The sequence below is a fragment of the Tamandua tetradactyla genome, chromosome 2 (genome assembly GCF_023851605.1).
Source record: "Tamandua tetradactyla isolate mTamTet1 chromosome 2, mTamTet1.pri, whole genome shotgun sequence".
Lineage (NCBI taxonomy): Eukaryota > Metazoa > Chordata > Mammalia > Pilosa > Myrmecophagidae > Tamandua > Tamandua tetradactyla.
The window spans coordinates 120898510-120915682 of NC_135328.1; the positions used below are offsets into that span (position 1 = coordinate 120898510).

At 42.6% G+C, this 17173-nt stretch overlaps 1 protein-coding gene across 7 annotated transcripts in view; it reads left to right on the plus strand.

Moving 5' to 3' along the window:
* The window catches only part of DAPK1 (death associated protein kinase 1), a 219637-nt gene that overhangs the window by 98250 nt on the left and 104214 nt on the right, over positions 1 to 17173 (plus strand). The window contains exon 3 of one of the 7 annotated variants that reach the window (XM_077148670.1): positions 9474 to 9616. The exons of the other annotated variants lie outside the window; for them this stretch is intronic. Within the exon in view, the coding sequence (XP_077004785.1) occupies positions 9597 to 9616 (20 nt within the window). The 5' untranslated portion in view covers positions 9474 to 9596. The remainder of the gene's footprint in view (positions 1 to 9473; positions 9617 to 17173) is intronic. 7 annotated transcript variants of the gene reach the window in all.

A 17173-nucleotide genomic window follows, 5' to 3' on the forward strand; every position in this document is an offset into this window, starting at 1 on the left:
AATACACTCTAATACTTAAATAGATTAATGTAAATCTAACCAACCTTGCTATGGAGATTGTAAATTTTCATAGCTTTTCTTATGTGAACTTTATTCTGTGTATGCATACTTGGGAGAGGTTCAAATTTTGGAACCAGGGCAAAGCTCAGTTCTGTTCGCTTGACTCTGAACCATTAATATTAACACTTCTGAATCAGTTCTATCCTGAGATTAAATTAGTTCAAGCATCCTGAAACTCACCTTCTTCAGTTTATTATATCTCTATAATAATCTAAGTACATAGTAATGAAAAACATCTGATTAATTATTCTTTTGAGTGATTGGGCCAATGAATCAAACATTCCCAAGAGAAATTGAAATTCCAGGGATACAGGCTACACTAATTGATTCATCATCCATTCATCAAAACTTTGCTGAAAGGGGAGGATAAGATGTGAAGAAAACACTGTCTCTGTGTTTTAAATTTTTATTTCCTAACAGGGTTGAAAAACTCCCTCTTTTCCCTCACTGTGAATGTTCTGTGGATTTGTGGACAGATACCAAAGCATAGATTTGGAAGTGCATGATACGTTCTAAAAGCTGTACGTCATTTCAGGCCATCATTTCAGGCTCATAGAGTTCGTAAGCTAGCTCCCAGGTACGAAGCTTTCCTCAGTTTCCCTGTGTTTGCACAAGATTGATGATGACATTTTACATTTACACTAATAGCAATGGAAGAAAAAAATAAAACCAGATAGTTCTCTACTTCCTTACCATATTTAAATTTTGATAATAATGCTTTGTGGTTTTGTGTACCAAAACCATATATTTATCATTACTTAAAAGAAATTGTTACAAACATTCCCCTTCACACCTCCCCCATTTTCCCTCCCCACCCCACCCCACCCCCGTAATCTCTAATCTGCTTTCTATCTCTGTGGATTTGCTATTTCTGGTAAGCTCTTTTAAGTGATATTGTACATTTTTTGTCCTTATGTGTCTTGCTTATTTCTCTGAGCATAATGTTTTGTCACATTTTTTTCTTATCACCAGATAATAGTCCAATACATTTATGTGCCACGTTTTCTTTATCAGTTCATTTGTTGAGGACGCTTGGGTTGTTTCCAGCTTTTGGCTATTGTGAATAATGCTGCTATGAACATTGGTGTACAAATATCTGTTTGCAACCCTGTTTTCACTCTCTTTGGGTACATTCTTGGATTTCTGGGTCAAATGGTAATTCTGTATTTACCTTTTTGAGACACCTCCATGCTTGCTTTCCACAGTGGCACACCATTTTACATTCCCACCTACATTGGGCTAATCCCACCTTATCTGTTATTTTCTGTTTTTGGAATGGTAATCATCTTGTGTGTGCGAATTGGTCCCTTGTGATTTTGATTTGTATTTCACTAGTGGCTAATGGTGTTGAGCATCTTTCCATATGTTTATTGACGATTGTTATATTTTCTTTGGAGAAATATAAATCCAAGTCCTTTGCCCATTTTTTAATTGATTTGTTTGTCTTTCTGTTGTTCTGTTGTAGAAGTTCTCAATATATTCTAGGTATTCAACCCTTTTCTGAAATATACACTGAAACTATTTTCTCCCATTCTATAGGTTGTCTTTTCATAAAGCCATAGATTTATTATTATGTTTTATGCATTTGCATTTTAGATCCTATAAGAAATAAAAAGTGGACTTATATACCAAAAAAAAAACAGTATTTGTCATGTAGTTACCCACTTAGTTATCTTTACTGGAGGTCTTTCTTTCTTTATGCTGCTTTGATCTACTTTATACTGTCCTTTGCTTTCAATCTGAGGAATTCCCATTAGCATTGTTTGTAGGTCAGGTCTAGTGATGAACTCCCTCAGCTTTTGTTATAGGGGAATGTGTTACTCTCTCCCTCATTTGTTTTCCCCCCAAATGGCTGTTGGATTTACTTGCTTGATCAATAATGGTCCTGGCAAAAATCAACCAACATTGAGACATTTACAGTGAAATACCAATTTTAAAAATCCATGACACCTTGATAGAAATTAAGCATTTATACCAATAGACATCTTTGATATTGCCAGCAAATATAAAATGAATGCAGTATGACAGAGAGGCAGCAAGAAAGCTTTTTACATTTATATTTGACACCTGACCCATATTTTCTGTCACCGTAATATCTCTTCTCCAGATAGAAAATAGTGTGCTGATTTCTATAACAAAGCTTTTTTTTTCTGTACAAAAATCAAATAGTGGCCAACAAGTCACAACAGTGCAATAGGTAGAGGATAAAAAAAAAAACATCAAACAGGTGTTGAAAATAAAAAGTAACTTGGAGGAGACAAGGATAGAATATTCTTGGGGGTCTCTCTTGTCTACTTTGTGGGGTGGGGTTTCACAGCCATGAACTCCTGAGCCATCTCCCATCCATCCTGACCTTTCAGGGGCATGGTCGCCTCAGAAGCTGGCCTGCCAGAAGCATCAGATCTTCTAGACCCAAATCTGAAGCCAGAAAATGGAGTGGTCTCCCTTATTTTTGAAAGACAGTTTTCACTAGACATAAAATTCTTGGTTAGCAGTTATTTTCTTTTAGGAGTTTAAATATTTTGTCCCGTTAACTCCTTGCCTAAATATTTTGTACCACTGCCTCCTTACCCCCATGGTTTCTGATGTGTAGTCAGCATTTAATCTTATCTTGTCCATGATGTGTTGCTTCTATCTTTTTGGTTACAGAAACGTTTGTCTTTGGCATTTGACAGTTTGATTATAATGTGTCTGGGCATGGATCTCATCAAGTTCATACTGTTTGGGGTCCACTGGCCTTCTTAGATGAGAATATTCATGTCTTTCATTAAATCTGGAAAGTTTTTTGCCATTATTTTCTGCCAGTATTTCATAAAATCCAAATTTCAGATGAATGAGGCATCACTGTCTCCGCTTAGTCAAGATGTTCTGAAGTCAGTAACCTTTGTGGGACTTTGTGCATTAGTCAGGGTTCTCTAGAGAAACAGAACCAACAGGAGAGATCTGTAAATATGAGCTTTATAAAGGTGTCTCGCACAACTGTGGGAATGGAAGAGTCCGAAATCTGTAGGGCAGGCTGTGAAGCTGGCAGTTCCAGTGAAGGAGCTGGACCAGTTCCACAGGAGAGTCTCACTGGCTGAAGAAGCAGTGAAAGAATCCCTCTTCTCCCTTACCAGCCTTCAACTGATTGGATTATTTCACTGTGGGAGACATGCCTTAGTTGATCGCCAATGTTATCAGTCACAGGTGCAATCAACGGACTGATGAGTTAATATTCCAGCCTTCCATGTTATCAACCAGCCATGAACTATCCTTGCAGCAATGGTCAGTCCAGTGCTTGCCTGACCAGACAACTGGGCATAATCATTTGGCCAAGCCGACGCCAGAACTTAACAATCATAGCTGCGACCTCAACAGCCCTTGCTCAAGATGACTTCTCCAGAAAAGGGTGGAGACAAACTTTCCTAGGTTTTCCCTTCTCTTATTTTCTCTAATCGGATAATGTGTGGATGAGTCTAAAAGATGCATATGGTTTTAAACAAATACAGTGAATCATTATTACTAATTCTAATTATAATAAGAAAATAATGGTCTTATTATGATTCAGGCACTGTTCAAAGCACTTTGCATGTGTAACTCATGAAATCCTTACAACAGCCCTATTAGATAGATAATGTTATTATCTCGGTTTGCAGATGAGGTTCCTGAGCCATGGTGAGTAACTTGCCCAAGTTTACACAGCTACTAAATGCCAAAGCCAGAGTTCAAAACCAGGCTCTCTGCCTCCTCCAAATTCTGTGCTGTTGACCATAATGCCATGCAGAAGATTAAAATAATTTTACCTTCCCAGATATTAATGTTACATTTCAATTTTGGAAGACTCAATTTGACTGTTTCTAAATCCTATTTTAAAATATCATTTTCCCTCCCCTCCATCAAGTATGAGAAACTGGCCTAAATCTATTAGTGATCTTTGGACCTAGACTCATTGGCTTTATTCCCAGCTGTGATAACATATCAGTATTTTCAAAGGTTGTCATTGTATTGATGTGACAGTTAAAGAACAGAAAACATTTCTCTACTTCTTTTGAGTCTTACAGCAGCCCTGTAAACTAAGCATTATTAATCTGTTTTGTGTTATGTTTTGTTTCTCAAATGGTCATGCTTATATTCTAGAGAAAGATGTTAAATGGTGGAGTGGGTTCAGCTTCCAATCCTTCTGTCTCCTGATCTAGCACTTTTCTCACCCCATTGTGCATTTCCTCTCAGACTTTAGATACCTTGTCACTTTTGAAAAGTTAATTTTAAGGTGCAGATTTATAAAATATGTTTCCAAATAGAGACTACAGAAGTGAGTGGAAATATAGCTTTTTCCTTTAAAAAAAGTATCATGGCTATATATATATAATTTGTCATTTTAAACAGGTTTGAGTGCACAATTCTTTGGTATTAGTTAATTTCACAATGTTGTGCAACTATCACCAATACCCATTACCACAACACTTTCATCACTCAAAACAGAAACTCAGTGCTCATTAAGCAATAACTCCCCATTACACCTCACTCCCTCCAGCTCCTGAAAAACTTGTAATCTACTTTCCATCTTTGTGAATTTGAATGTGGCTCCATTTAAAGTTTCCAGTTAGGAAATCATAGGAATCATGGAGATACAGCAAATGCATGGAGAAGAATTTCTGTTGTAAGATTTCAATTGTACATGGCCATATGTGTTCTTTCAAGTATGCAATGAGTACAGTATGCAAAAGACTTGATATGAGTGTCCAGATTTCTACAGCGCATAGAAGCAGAACATGTTATGGTTGAAAGAGATCTTAGAGACCACAGTCCAACCTCCCAGTGGATGCTGAAATTCCTTTCGTAATTCCTGGCAGATGACCAAAATCCTCTTGAAAACCTTTCATACATCAGTGAACATTTTTCATGCCATGGTGTAAAACCACCTTATTGCTCTTAAGCATATTTCTAATGTAAGGAATTCAGAATCCTTGGATCCTTGTCACCCTCCCCAAATGCCCTCTAAACTGTCTGCATCTTGCTTGCCAAGCGCAAGTACCCAGAACAGGACCCCAATTCACGCTGAGCTCAGTGGCTCCACACCCCTTAAATATGTCTAGGGCTGCTCTCTCGCTTTCAGCAGCGATGTTAGCCTCAGGCTTATGCCATCTGCAGTCACCTAGAACCTGCTGGTGTTTTCATATGAACTGCTGTCATGCCAGGTCTCCCCAGTCCTGTGCTTGTGAGATTAATGTCTTTGAATCTAAATATAGGAATTTCTGTTTATTCCTTTTATAAATTTTATTATTCAGCCTGTTGGGATCATTTATTTTCCAGGTCCTGACAGTGAATATATTAGCTTTTTCTCTCAAGATAGTTATTCAAATGTTTGGTGAGTATGCTTTCATCTTAGCTGGGGAATACCTTGCCTAGGACAGTGCTGAATGCTGAATACAAGATCTTCTGGCCCACCAAAATTGGCCACATGATGATCTACCATTTCAAATGCAAAAATTTCTTGAAAAATTTTATCACAGGCCTTCCTGAATTCAAAACGTTTTGTCTGTTACAATTTCTACTTGTCTTTTAACGTAGTCAGAGGCTGAGAAGTTGGCTGTTGCTGACTATGCTGCTTTTTTTTTTTTAGTTGTGCATTTATCACCCCAATCGACTTTTTTTTCTTCTTTGTGAAAAATAACATCTATATAAAAAAGCAATAACTTTCAAAGCACATCGCCACAATTAGTTGTAGAAGAGATTTTCAGAGTTTGGTATGGGTTACAATTCCACAATTTTAGGTTTTTACTTTTAACTGCTCTAAGATACTGGAGACTAAAAGAAATATCAATATAGTAATTCAGCACTCATACTCATCTGTTAAACTCAACCTTCTCTGTATAACTCTACCATCACCTTTGATCTTTCTCCTACTAGTTAGGGGTATTTGGGCTATGGCCATTCTAACTCTTTCAGGTTGGAAGGAGCTGTCAAGTAATATGAGGTAGGGAGATGGATCTAACTGATGTTCTGGAGAGGCTGGCCCCTCTAGTTTTCAGGACTTATCTAGTCCAGGGACCCATCTAGAGGTTGTAGGTTTCTGGCAAGTTACCCTAGTACACGGCAGCTTTGTAGAATCTTATATATTGCACTAGGTGTTCTTTAGGATTGGCAGGAATGGTTTTGGTTGGAGGTTGGCAAGTTATGATAGGTAGCGATGTCTAACTGAAGCTTGCATTAGAATGATCTCCAGAGTAGCCTCTCGACTCTATTTGAACTCTTTCAGCCACTGATGTTATTTGTTATACTTCTTTTCCCCCTTTTGCTCTGGATGGCATTGTTCATCCTGTGGTGCCAGGGCCAGGCTCATCCCTGGGAGTCATCTCCCATGCTGCCAGGAAGACTTTCCTCCCTGGATGTCATGTCCCACATAGCCGAGAGGGCAGTGATTTCACTTACAGAGTTGGGCTTAGAGAGAGAGAGAGAGGCCATATCTGAACAACAAAAGAGGTCCTCCAGAAGTAACTTAGGCATACCTATAGGTAGGTTAAACTTCTCTGCTACGTACATAAGCTTCACAAGAGCAAGCCTCAAGATCAAGAGCTTGACCCCATTGATTTGGGTGTCCCTAATGTTTGACACAGTGTCAGGAGTTTCCCTGGTGGTAAAGTTTAATAGTGCCATATTTTTTCTCCCATCCCTCAAGGGACTTTCCCAGTACTTTCTGGTTAGCTGCCTAATATACTCTGGGATGTATCCAGGCATTACATTAATGTGCTGCCTTTTGATCACCTGCTAAGGGTTATTAATTTATCTGATCAATAATTGGTTCTTGATTTTTGCTGGGGAACTAATAACAACCTAATTGACCTTGGAGAGTTTGGCCCCTTTTTGATCATCAGTTGAAGCAGCATTACTCATTCCTTGACATTTGTCCAGAATTACAAGAAATGAATTGAGATTGCTTCTGCCACATTTACCAAGACTTGGAGACTTGAATTTCTTTTCAATGCCTAGCCAGACACTCTTTTATTATCTCTTTTATAAACTCAAGCTTCAGTTCTACCTTAACAGTGTCTTTCCCCCCACCCTTTTCAGTGTGAAGATCTTTGGTCTTTCAGAGAAAATGGAAACTAAAAGAAGTTGTCTAGTTTTGTTCCTTCTGTTTCTGTTATACTGTCTGTTCTCACTAGCCCTTTCAGCTGTTCTCTGTCTACCTTCTTGGTCAGAGCTGAACTTAGGTTTGGGGTTTTAATCCTTCTAAATCTCAGTTCATCTAGGCTTCTTGACTAATTAGTGCTATTCTGGTGTGTTTATACAAGATCATTGTCCTATTGTCCTGCTTTCCAATATTCCATTCTTTAGAAAGCTGGCCTCATGGAGATCACAAATCACATTAGCTTTAAAGGGGAAATTACAAATTGCTCAACAAGGTTGTGAAAAAAAATTTTATTTTAAGAATATTTAGGTTGTCCTTCAATTAGGAAATTTAACCAGTTGCCTAAAGTCGAAACAAAGCCAACTGCTTATATAAAACATTTAGTCCCAAGGATACCAGGGGGATTGCCTGAGAAGTATCAGCAGACCACATGATTGCTCTAACATACCTGAACATATAAGATTAAATAATCTGATTGTCTCCTTGACAAGCTTTTAGGTGGGTGGGCAACTCCTAGGAGGCCAGTTGAGCCCTAGCACAAAGCTGGAGCCCAGAAGATGTTTGAGAAACTAAATGCACGTGAACTGCGCAGGGTCAAGATGTTCTTATAACAAATGATGAGATTTCCTGTGTGGTATTTTTAATGCTGGTGCCATTGCTTTACCATGTCCAGAAGGTCAGTGAAGACAATTCCATTAAATTAACTGGTAATCAGAACATAAATGTAAGGACTCATAAGATGATCAAGTCAATGGGCATTAATTCTACCAGGTACTGTATTAGACTCTGGTACTAATTTTCAGAAAGACTCTTATATACAAGAGTAATTTAAAGCAATTTTTAAAAACTAATCTATAAGTAGTTAATTATGGAGGGGGTTAAACTTAGATCTCAATAAGCCAGGTTCTTCTGGTCTTATTTCATATTATTGTTTTGTGGCTCTAAGTGTAATAACTAGTGATGTATCTCCCATAAAGGCCTAAGAAATCACGAGGTAGCTGGAAAAAATTGATTCCATTTTTATGGCATTCCCTTGCCTGTTTAGTGGAGAATAGCTCCAAGTCGTGTCTGTTAAGAATTCATAGCTTTTTAGCCAGTACCTCCTGTCAAGAATTCACCATGAAGACACCCATCCACTTCGGAGTCTAGTTACTCCAGTTTCTGGTGTTGTTAGGGAACCCCTAGAAATCTGCTCCCTATAGCCAGAGGGCTAAGCAAGGGGCCTGTGGTGATCTGTGGGAAACCAGCCTTGGGATGTTGCCATGTGTCATGCTTCCTTTAAATATGTTCTGCTTTCCCCCGTTGGACTGTTCCACTGGAGGCCAGAGCCGTGGCCTTAGTTTCCTAGGTTTGCTGTAACAATGTGCCACAAACTGGGTAGCTTAGAATAATGGGGATTTATTGTCTTACGGTCCTGGAGGCTGGAAGTGAGAATCAGGGTGTCGGCAGGGCCATTCTCTTCTGAAATCTGTTGGGTCTGGCAGTGGCTTGTAGCAATCCATGGTTTTTAGCATCATAACTCAACCCCTCCATGCATTGCACGGCTGTCCTCTTTATCTGTCCCCTACTGACTGTGTCCACATCTCACCTACTTATAAGGACAGCAGTCATGTTGGATTAGAGCCCACCCTAATCCAATTTGGCTTCATCTGAGCTAATCTTCAAAGATCCTGTATCCAAATAGGATCACGTTTGCTCACCTGAGGTTTAGGACTTGATGAACTCCTCCTGGGGGATGCTCTTCAGTTCACCACAGTCCCTGTGTCCTGGACACTCATTACAATGCCTGAAAATTGTGTGAATTCTTAAAACAAGGCAGCCTGCCTGACCCCAGTGTTCCCACATAACTGCATATGAACACAGCCTCTTAATCTGTGTGGCGAGACTGGTTGCATAACCTCAAGAGAAGCTGTTTTCACCGTCATTCAGCTAGCTCCCTGAGTCAGGCTGGCAGTGTTGGGAGGAATGCAGAGATCTGCAACCTTCGACATGGCAGACGAGGAGGTGGAAACCAAGCAAGATTGTCACCACACCGTTGTAAGGGCGAGAGGAGAAGCCGGTTTTCCTTCTCTCCAACCAGTGCATTCCCCAGGATGATGCTGTTGGTGGCCCGAAAATGATGTCCCCATCCAACGCAGCTTCCCAAGACCTGTGTGGATTCACACCAAGTCTCACTGAATTCAGATCCCACCATTTCCTAGGAAGCAACACCCCACTAAAAGGTCATTGGCTTTGCACTCCCTGCTTCAGAAGGTATCACCTTCCTACGTCATGTACATCGTTTCTTTTTATTTTCTTTTAGTGCTTGACCGAAGACTTGATAGTGACATGCTCAAAAAGTGTCATTTCCCAGGAGAGTCATCAGCATAGTTGGTCTCCTGCGTGGATAGTACCGCCTGCCCTCCCGGTCCTCCTGACAAGCATCATGTGTGCTCGGATTGCAGGGTGAGATCAGCTCTCGTGGCAGGCTTCCAGGGAGTTTTGCTTCCCTTGAGGGAGTACTCAGGCTTCCCGGGAGCTCTGGTTTCTCCTTAACTTATCATCTTCCACTTTTATCTGAGTGGTTCTCTTCAGGTAACCCCAGCAGTGGATTTCCCTGCCAGCCTCTCCTTGCCTGGCCTGAAGTGACCCCTCCATCTTCTCCTCAGACCTCCTCTGTGAGGTGAGTCTCCCCCTGACTCAGAGCCAGGGGGACAGATCTGCGGGCACCATGGGAAAGGGCCCGGCCATGAGCGCTGCAAAAAAGATTCTTATCGGCCCGGCTGATGGCCATATGGCCACTAACTGCCATGCCACAACCTGGGCCCATGCCCCTTGTGATCCCAGAGAAGGAAATCTCCGAAGATGCGCCCCCTACTCCTGAGAGCATTGGTTCTCCCAAGCAGAACAGGCTGATGTATGTTCCCTGCACCTAAAAGCCACAACGCACCTAGCTTATTTGGAGTTGTCTTCAACAATGCAGAACTTAACTTCTTTGAATCGAGTGGAGATCATTTTTCTTTGGCCTTCAATTAAATCCAATGACAGGGAAGGGCTGGCAGATAGTCCGAAGCCTTCCCGTGGACATACACCCTGACAAACGGTACTTATTGAGAGGGGGTAAATGAAAATATTTAAAACACCTCTGTGAACCCCTCTGGTACTCCAGAAATAGATGGAGTAAATCAGGGGGAGTGGGGGGAGGGGGGCATTGTCCCACAGCCCCTCTCATCTATGCAACTCGGCATAGTCTGCAGCTTCATAACCTATGCCCACAGCCTCTGCCCAGCTTTTCCCCTTTTCTTCATCTTTAGCCACGTTGTTGCCTAGCTTGAATTTTGGCACCTTGAACAAACCTTTCTCCTTGTCTTCTCTTTCCCTGTGAACCTATATGAACGCCCTGCTCCCTTCTCAACTGTTCTCCCCCGAGAGCAACTTACTGAGTTGAGAACAGATCGTACTTCTGACCCAGTTAACTTTAGCATGGTAGCTGGCAGGGGATTACATGATAAAGTCAAGCTGATCAAATATTGGGATGGGCCCAAGGGGATAGCCTGACAAGGTCAGAATGATTAAATAAGGGGCTGACCCACTCCGAGTCTCAAGAGAGAGCAACCCAAAATCCCGCTGTGGCTCAAACTTGGTCCTGGGGTGGCAGGAAGCCCCTGTACCCTGTCAACTGAAGTCACAATTCATTGAATGCAACAACAGCTGGTCCTGGCATGGCTGTAACCCACAGACACCTCCTCTTTACAGGACATTTTACTGTATATATTATTGGGCTTAGCGGTCAACCCTAACTCCGATGTGGGGCTTAGTATATAAGACATATTTGGGGTGTTTTTGTTTTATTTCTCTGGTCCATTGGAAGCCCTGTGTAGATTTTATCAAGTGTTCTTTTTCCAACACTTCTTTCCTTCCTTTCTTTTATTTCTGCTTTTGAAAACAAAACAAACCCCAACACATGCAAGCACCAAGCCTGTGTCACATGCTGGCCTCTCAGATGGGCTGAGTTTCCCACCCACTCCTCAGCTAGGCCCCTGTCCACTCCGGACACCTGTCATTTGACACTTCCAACTCCATTATGTTGAAATTTCATGTTAGTCCTTTTGGGTAAGATTAAGTGTGGTAGCAGGTGACAGAAACCAGAGTAACAGTCCCGAGGACAACGGGACAGTGTGTTGCTGCTAGTCCCACATATGCCAGTGTTGGAGAGGCTGCCCAGGGGCGGTGTGGTGACTCTCTCTGCTCCACGGAGGCCTCAGGGATCCAGGCTCACACCCGTCACCACCACAGTTCCTCGGGGTAGCTCCCAGGGCCCCAGGAGGCAGTTAAGGCTCAAAGGTTCTTTGCTGAATGCAGCACTGAGCATTTACTCTCTGCACCTGTGCAGACCTGCTTTCAGTTGCCACCAAAGATACCCAGCCCAACTGACTGTCTGAGTAATTAGAGAAACTCCGAATTCCTTGCCACCCTCAAATGGTAAAGAGGTATGTAGGGACTGAGAACCTCCTGGATCTGCCTCTTTCCTCTAAGCAGCCATGCTATCTTCTCATCTTCCTTGTTTCTGAGTCTTCACCTCCTCTGGGTGTCAGTTCCTTCATTAGAGCAAGGCCACGTGAACCACTGATGTCTGTGTACTTGGCTTCTTTGGCCCCAGGAACAGCGCGGTCTTTGTGGGAGAAGCCAAGCCTTTCCCCACCTGTCTGATTTACCTGGGGCTGCTGTAACAAAGCACCACCCTCTGGGTGGCTTAGAGCAACAGCAATTTATTGACTCACATGTCTGAGTCAGGGTGTCAAAAGGGCCACACTGCCTCTGAAAATTTTCATGGAAAAATCTGTGCCATACCTCGCTCCTGGCTTCTGGTGGCAGCCAGCGTTCCTGAGCATTCCTTGGGTATGGTTGAACTCAGTCAACCATCATCCCGTGGCTGATTTCCCTCTCCTTTGGAGGCCACTGGTCATTGGATTAAGGGTCCTCTCTCCTGCGTGACCTCTGTTAACTTTCTTAATTCCATCTCTAACTACCCTGGTTCCAAATAAGGTCACATTCACAGGACTAGGGGTTAGGATTTGAACACGTCTTTCTGGGGGAACACAATTTTAACCCCTAACACCCCTCTCACCTTGGGTCCTGGGTTTTGCCATCTTCTCCTCTGCAGACTTCTGTGTGTGTAGCCTTGCTCTCGGAGGAGAGTGCTGTATCCTTCCAGTTCTCTCTTAGGTAGCACACCCCTCTCTGTATCTCCCTCCTGATCTGCGTGTGGTGTTCCTGTCCCGAGGGTGACATGCTGCTGTTTGTCCCCTTGGTAAACTCTACTTCTCCCCAGCAGCCCTGTGGCAGCCTCCACAGCTTTCTCCTGGCTAAGTGTCTTCATTTGCCAGAGCTGCTCTCGCAAATGCCAGAAACTGGTCTTGGCTTAGTGACACGCATTTATTGGCCCACAGTTTTAAGATATATCAAGATCTCTCTCTGAACCTGTAGCACTCTGGTGCTGCCTGTCGCCAGTCCTTGGCTTCCAACTCTGCCTCCTGTTCCGTGGTGATGTCCTCTCCTTCTGTCTGCTCATTTGCTTTCCTCTCACTTCTGGCTTCTAGTGTGCAGCTTCTGGTGTCTTCTCTTTGTGAGGTCTCCTGTAACGTGGGTTAAGACCCATCCTGAATGAATTGGGCCAAACTTTAACTAAATATGACATCTTCAAGGGGTCTTATTTACAATGGGTTCACCCCCCACAGGAATACAGGTTTAGGTGAAGAGCACAAGTATGTTGGGCTACAGAATTTAATCTGCCACAGCTGGGGTATCCTTAGTCTCCAAACCCTATCCCTCCATTTTGGCTGAACCCTTGTAGCAGTTCAAAATAGTTTTTGGAGGGTTGAATTTTTTCTTTTTTCCTTAACTTAAAAAATCACTAGCTTTGCTGTTCAAGGGAATTGTGTATTTTTGTGGTTTCTTCTCACGAATATCTTCTCAAAAGGCAGAAAGAGAGCAGTTTCAAGTGTGGGATACACCAAGGAAATGTTCCAAGGGAAGTGAGAACAACTTGATGCTGAAGTACCAAGTTTCCATTTAGGGTTAGCCTTTGTCATCTGCCGAAATCCATTTAATCGGCGGTGTTAACAGAGAAGGAGAGGTTTCCATTGAGCAAGAGAGAAAAAGTGCTTCCTCTTCCTGTGGCATTCTCCTAAAGACGGTGGGACTGCGGGTATGCCTTGGCTATCCAGACTCTGCAGAATGAAGGTTAGATAGCATTTGGTCCACTGGAACTTGATGTGGCATTTGTGCCTTGTATTTTATTTATTATTTTTTTTGCATGGGCAGGCACCTGGAATTGAACCCCGGTCTCCAGCATGGCAGACAGAAACTCTGTCATGGAACATCCTTCGCACTGCCTTGCTCCTTGTATTTTGCCCAGCGTGGAGACCTGCTCCACTGCAGAGACTGAAATATAAAATGGTTTCCCTCTAAGTTGGAGACCGGCTAGTTACCATCTCAGCTCAGCCAAAAGTCAGTGAAGGCATTTCGGTACAACTCTTTGGGTTTTTGGCTCTGGCACAGAGGTCCTTCTTAAATGATGCAGCACTTTCCTTGAATGATTGGGAATTGTTGCCGAGAGAAGATGACAGGATCCTGAGAAGTGAGACCCCACGTGCTGATGTTGCGAGAGGCGTAGTCTGAGCCTCTGGTGTGACCAACCTTCAGGATGGCTCTTTTCCTTTGCTTTCTAGTTAGACTATACCATGACTCCTGCCTTCTGTATTGAATCCTCCTCTACATAGCATTCAGAGTGACCTGTTAAAGCCACTATCCAAAATTCTCGAGTGGCTGTTCCCGCTGTCTATTCCTGTACAACAAGCCACCCCCAAGTTTCATAATTTAAAAGAGCAATGTGTTAAGAGCCCTTATCTCTCACGCTCCTGTCAGTTGTCTGGGCTCAGCTGGATGGTGCTTGCTTTTGCAGTTAGATGTTGGCTGGGGCTGGGCTCATCAGAAGACCTCAAGGCAGCCAACTCACCCAGCTGGCATTTGAAAGGTGGCTGTTGGCTCAGCTGGAGCTGTCAACAGAAACATCTACTATGGGTCTGTCTTCCATGTAGCCTGGATTTCTCACAGCTCAGGGGCCAGCTCCCAAGAGGGAACACCCAAGAACATGCATTCCAAGAAACCCAGGCGGAAGTCCCAGGGCATCTCTTCTGCCACATTCTATTGGTCAAATAAGTCACTGATGCCAGTCACTGGCGCCTGTCACTGGTTCAAAGGGAGAGGCATTAGATGCCACCTCTTACCGGGGGGATTGCAAGGTCACAGTGCAGAAAGCACATGGAAAAGATGGGAGACATCGTTGAGTATGTCTTGACAAAATTCAGTCTGTGTTCCATCACCTACCTACAGGCTAAGGCGTTGGCATCTAAGCAGAGCCACAGGTCCTTTGCATGGGGACGATTTGAATATTTCTCCATCCAAAATGAAAATAGCCATATTGAATCCTGATGTGTGGAAAATGCACACATGTAACATGTGGGCCTCAAACTTGTTAGATAGAAAAATTCCAAGGAGAAATTTGGTGGCCTGATTTTCAGCCACTAAAATACTACCTTCTTGGCCTCTGAGAAGTGTGAAACTGAGCTTAGACGTCTTACTAATTTTCCTCTTTTACGTGTGCTGGGTGTGTTTAAGAACTCTTCGTGGGTGCACGGGTGGTTCAGTGGTAGAATGCTCACCTTTCATGCAGGAGACCCGGGTTCGATTCTCAGACCATGCACCCAAAACAGACAGACAGACAAACAAAAAACAGAGGATGACGAAGAACTCATCGTGCACTCACACGCAAGGCTTTGTTACATGATGACATCACCCTCTTCCAGGTAGGGAAACTGAGGCTCAGGGAGGCTCCTGACTTTCTTGAGAACTTGGAGCTAATTAACAGCGAAAGTTGGGCTGGCCTTGCTTCACTGGGCACAGAACCGTGTTTGCTGAGAGCCCCTGCTGTGTGCACCCTGAGCTGGGTATGGGAGGCTCAGGTGTGCATGGGAAGGAGCCCTTGCAGGCTTTTCCATGCCTCCCTGGCTCTGCTCACTCTGTTCCTTCGCTGGGAAACCCAGTCCCTCCAAACACACCTTCTCCAACTCCTGACTTGCACACAACCTTCAGGACACAGCCTGGGTCAGCTCCCATGGGGTCTCCTGACCTCGGCTTCTCCCCCATAATGACCTTATCCTTTTCACTCCTCTTCCCATGTTATAGCGTCTTGTGCTTGTCCCTTTCCTTGTCTCTATAACCCCTTCGGGATCTTTTCCCCTGGTGGATGTTAACTCATCCTTGAAAAATCATGCCTGTCACCTCACCTCCTAACCTAACTAAACCTGTAATTCCAGTAGCCTGGTAGATTCAAGCTATACTTTCTCTCTGTGCAGCTCTGATCAGGAAAATCAGGTAACCCACGAACCAGCACTAAAATTGCGCGAGGGATTTGATATACACGTTCAAAAGTAAAAACGACTTTTGTGTTAATTAGAAGCCTTAATGCAAAGACTTAGGGGAAGGGAGCAGATGGAATTTGCCAGCTGTTAGATTTAAATCAGAACTGTTTCCAGCATGAACTTAGGGGACTCGTAATAGTAGTAGTTACCCAAAATAATTTTTAACTGTCATATATACTAGATTAAAAAAATGATATGCTGTTATAATCACATTTTTAAAAAACTCACTACCTGGCTTCCCAGGTGTCATGTTGTATACCCTGGATCAAGATCAACAATGAAAATGTTGGGCACTGGGTTTGGTACCAATCTAGGAGGCCGAAAGTAATTGTCATGTCCAACCAGAGTGCTCTTTCCTCCATTCTGAAAGCAACAGCTGCTCTAAAGCTGTACGCCTACATCCTTTTTCCCACAAGTGAACAAAGGAGCCCACAAATAAATACATTTGAAAATAAAACCTGGCTGAATTCAACAGAGTTGGACAGGTTTATTTTTAAGGCACTATGAAATCTATAAGACCTACACAGATATGGAATGCTTCACAGATTTATGCTTTTTAAGGCACCATGAAATCTATAAGACCTACACAAATATGGAATGCTTCACAGATTTATGCATGTCCTCCTTGTACATCGAGCTTGAGAATCTTCTGTTTCTTTCCAATTGTTGGTATAGTGCCTTCCAAGCACACATCCACACGATTTATTTTTATTGCTCAGAACATGTTAAAGCAGTGGTTTTAGTTAATAACACAATTTTATGAATATTCAATGGGGAGAAGTTAACATTCCCCAAACTTAATTTACCCACAGACTCCTACCCTTTGTTCCTCCTCATAAAGCAGAGTCTTAGAAAGATGCTCTAGTCTCCTGTATAACTACACGGGGCGGGGGGGGGGGGGGATCACTCGTACAGCAGACAAAACCCACACAAGACTCCACAGCATCGTGGCTTGTGAAGTGAGTTTTGGAGGCAGATTACTCTTGGGCTTAGAGTCATTTTTCAGTTGGGCACCTCACTTGCTGAAGAAATTGGTGTGCTTTTAAAAATTTCCCTGAGACTTGCTTTTCTCATTGATGCAAGGCTGTGTATCTTGTAGAGTTGTGGTTATTAATAAGATAATACATGTAAGGAGCCTTACCTATAATCCCAGTTATAGTTCATTGAGTAAGTACAAAAAAAAATATTGAATTTGAGGATATTAGTATGTCAGGAAAAGGAATTAGATGGAAGGTTGTTATTTAGGAAGTGTTGCTCCTTTTAGCCAGGTTTTTCTTATTTAATGAAATTCGTGGTTACTTCTGAATCGAGTCGTTTCTGTTTTCAGTATGAAACTCCTTTGAAGCAAGGATTATGCCTCATTTAGCATCTTGCATATTCCTTACAACTCGTAGTTAGTAAATGTTTATTAAATTCACATGAAAATTTTTATGTCAAAATGAATTTGATCATTTGTACATAATACAACAAACTGTTCTATCAATTATTAAATGATAGAGAATGTTAGTGCATTTTTAAAAAACGACATACTCTGTTTCAC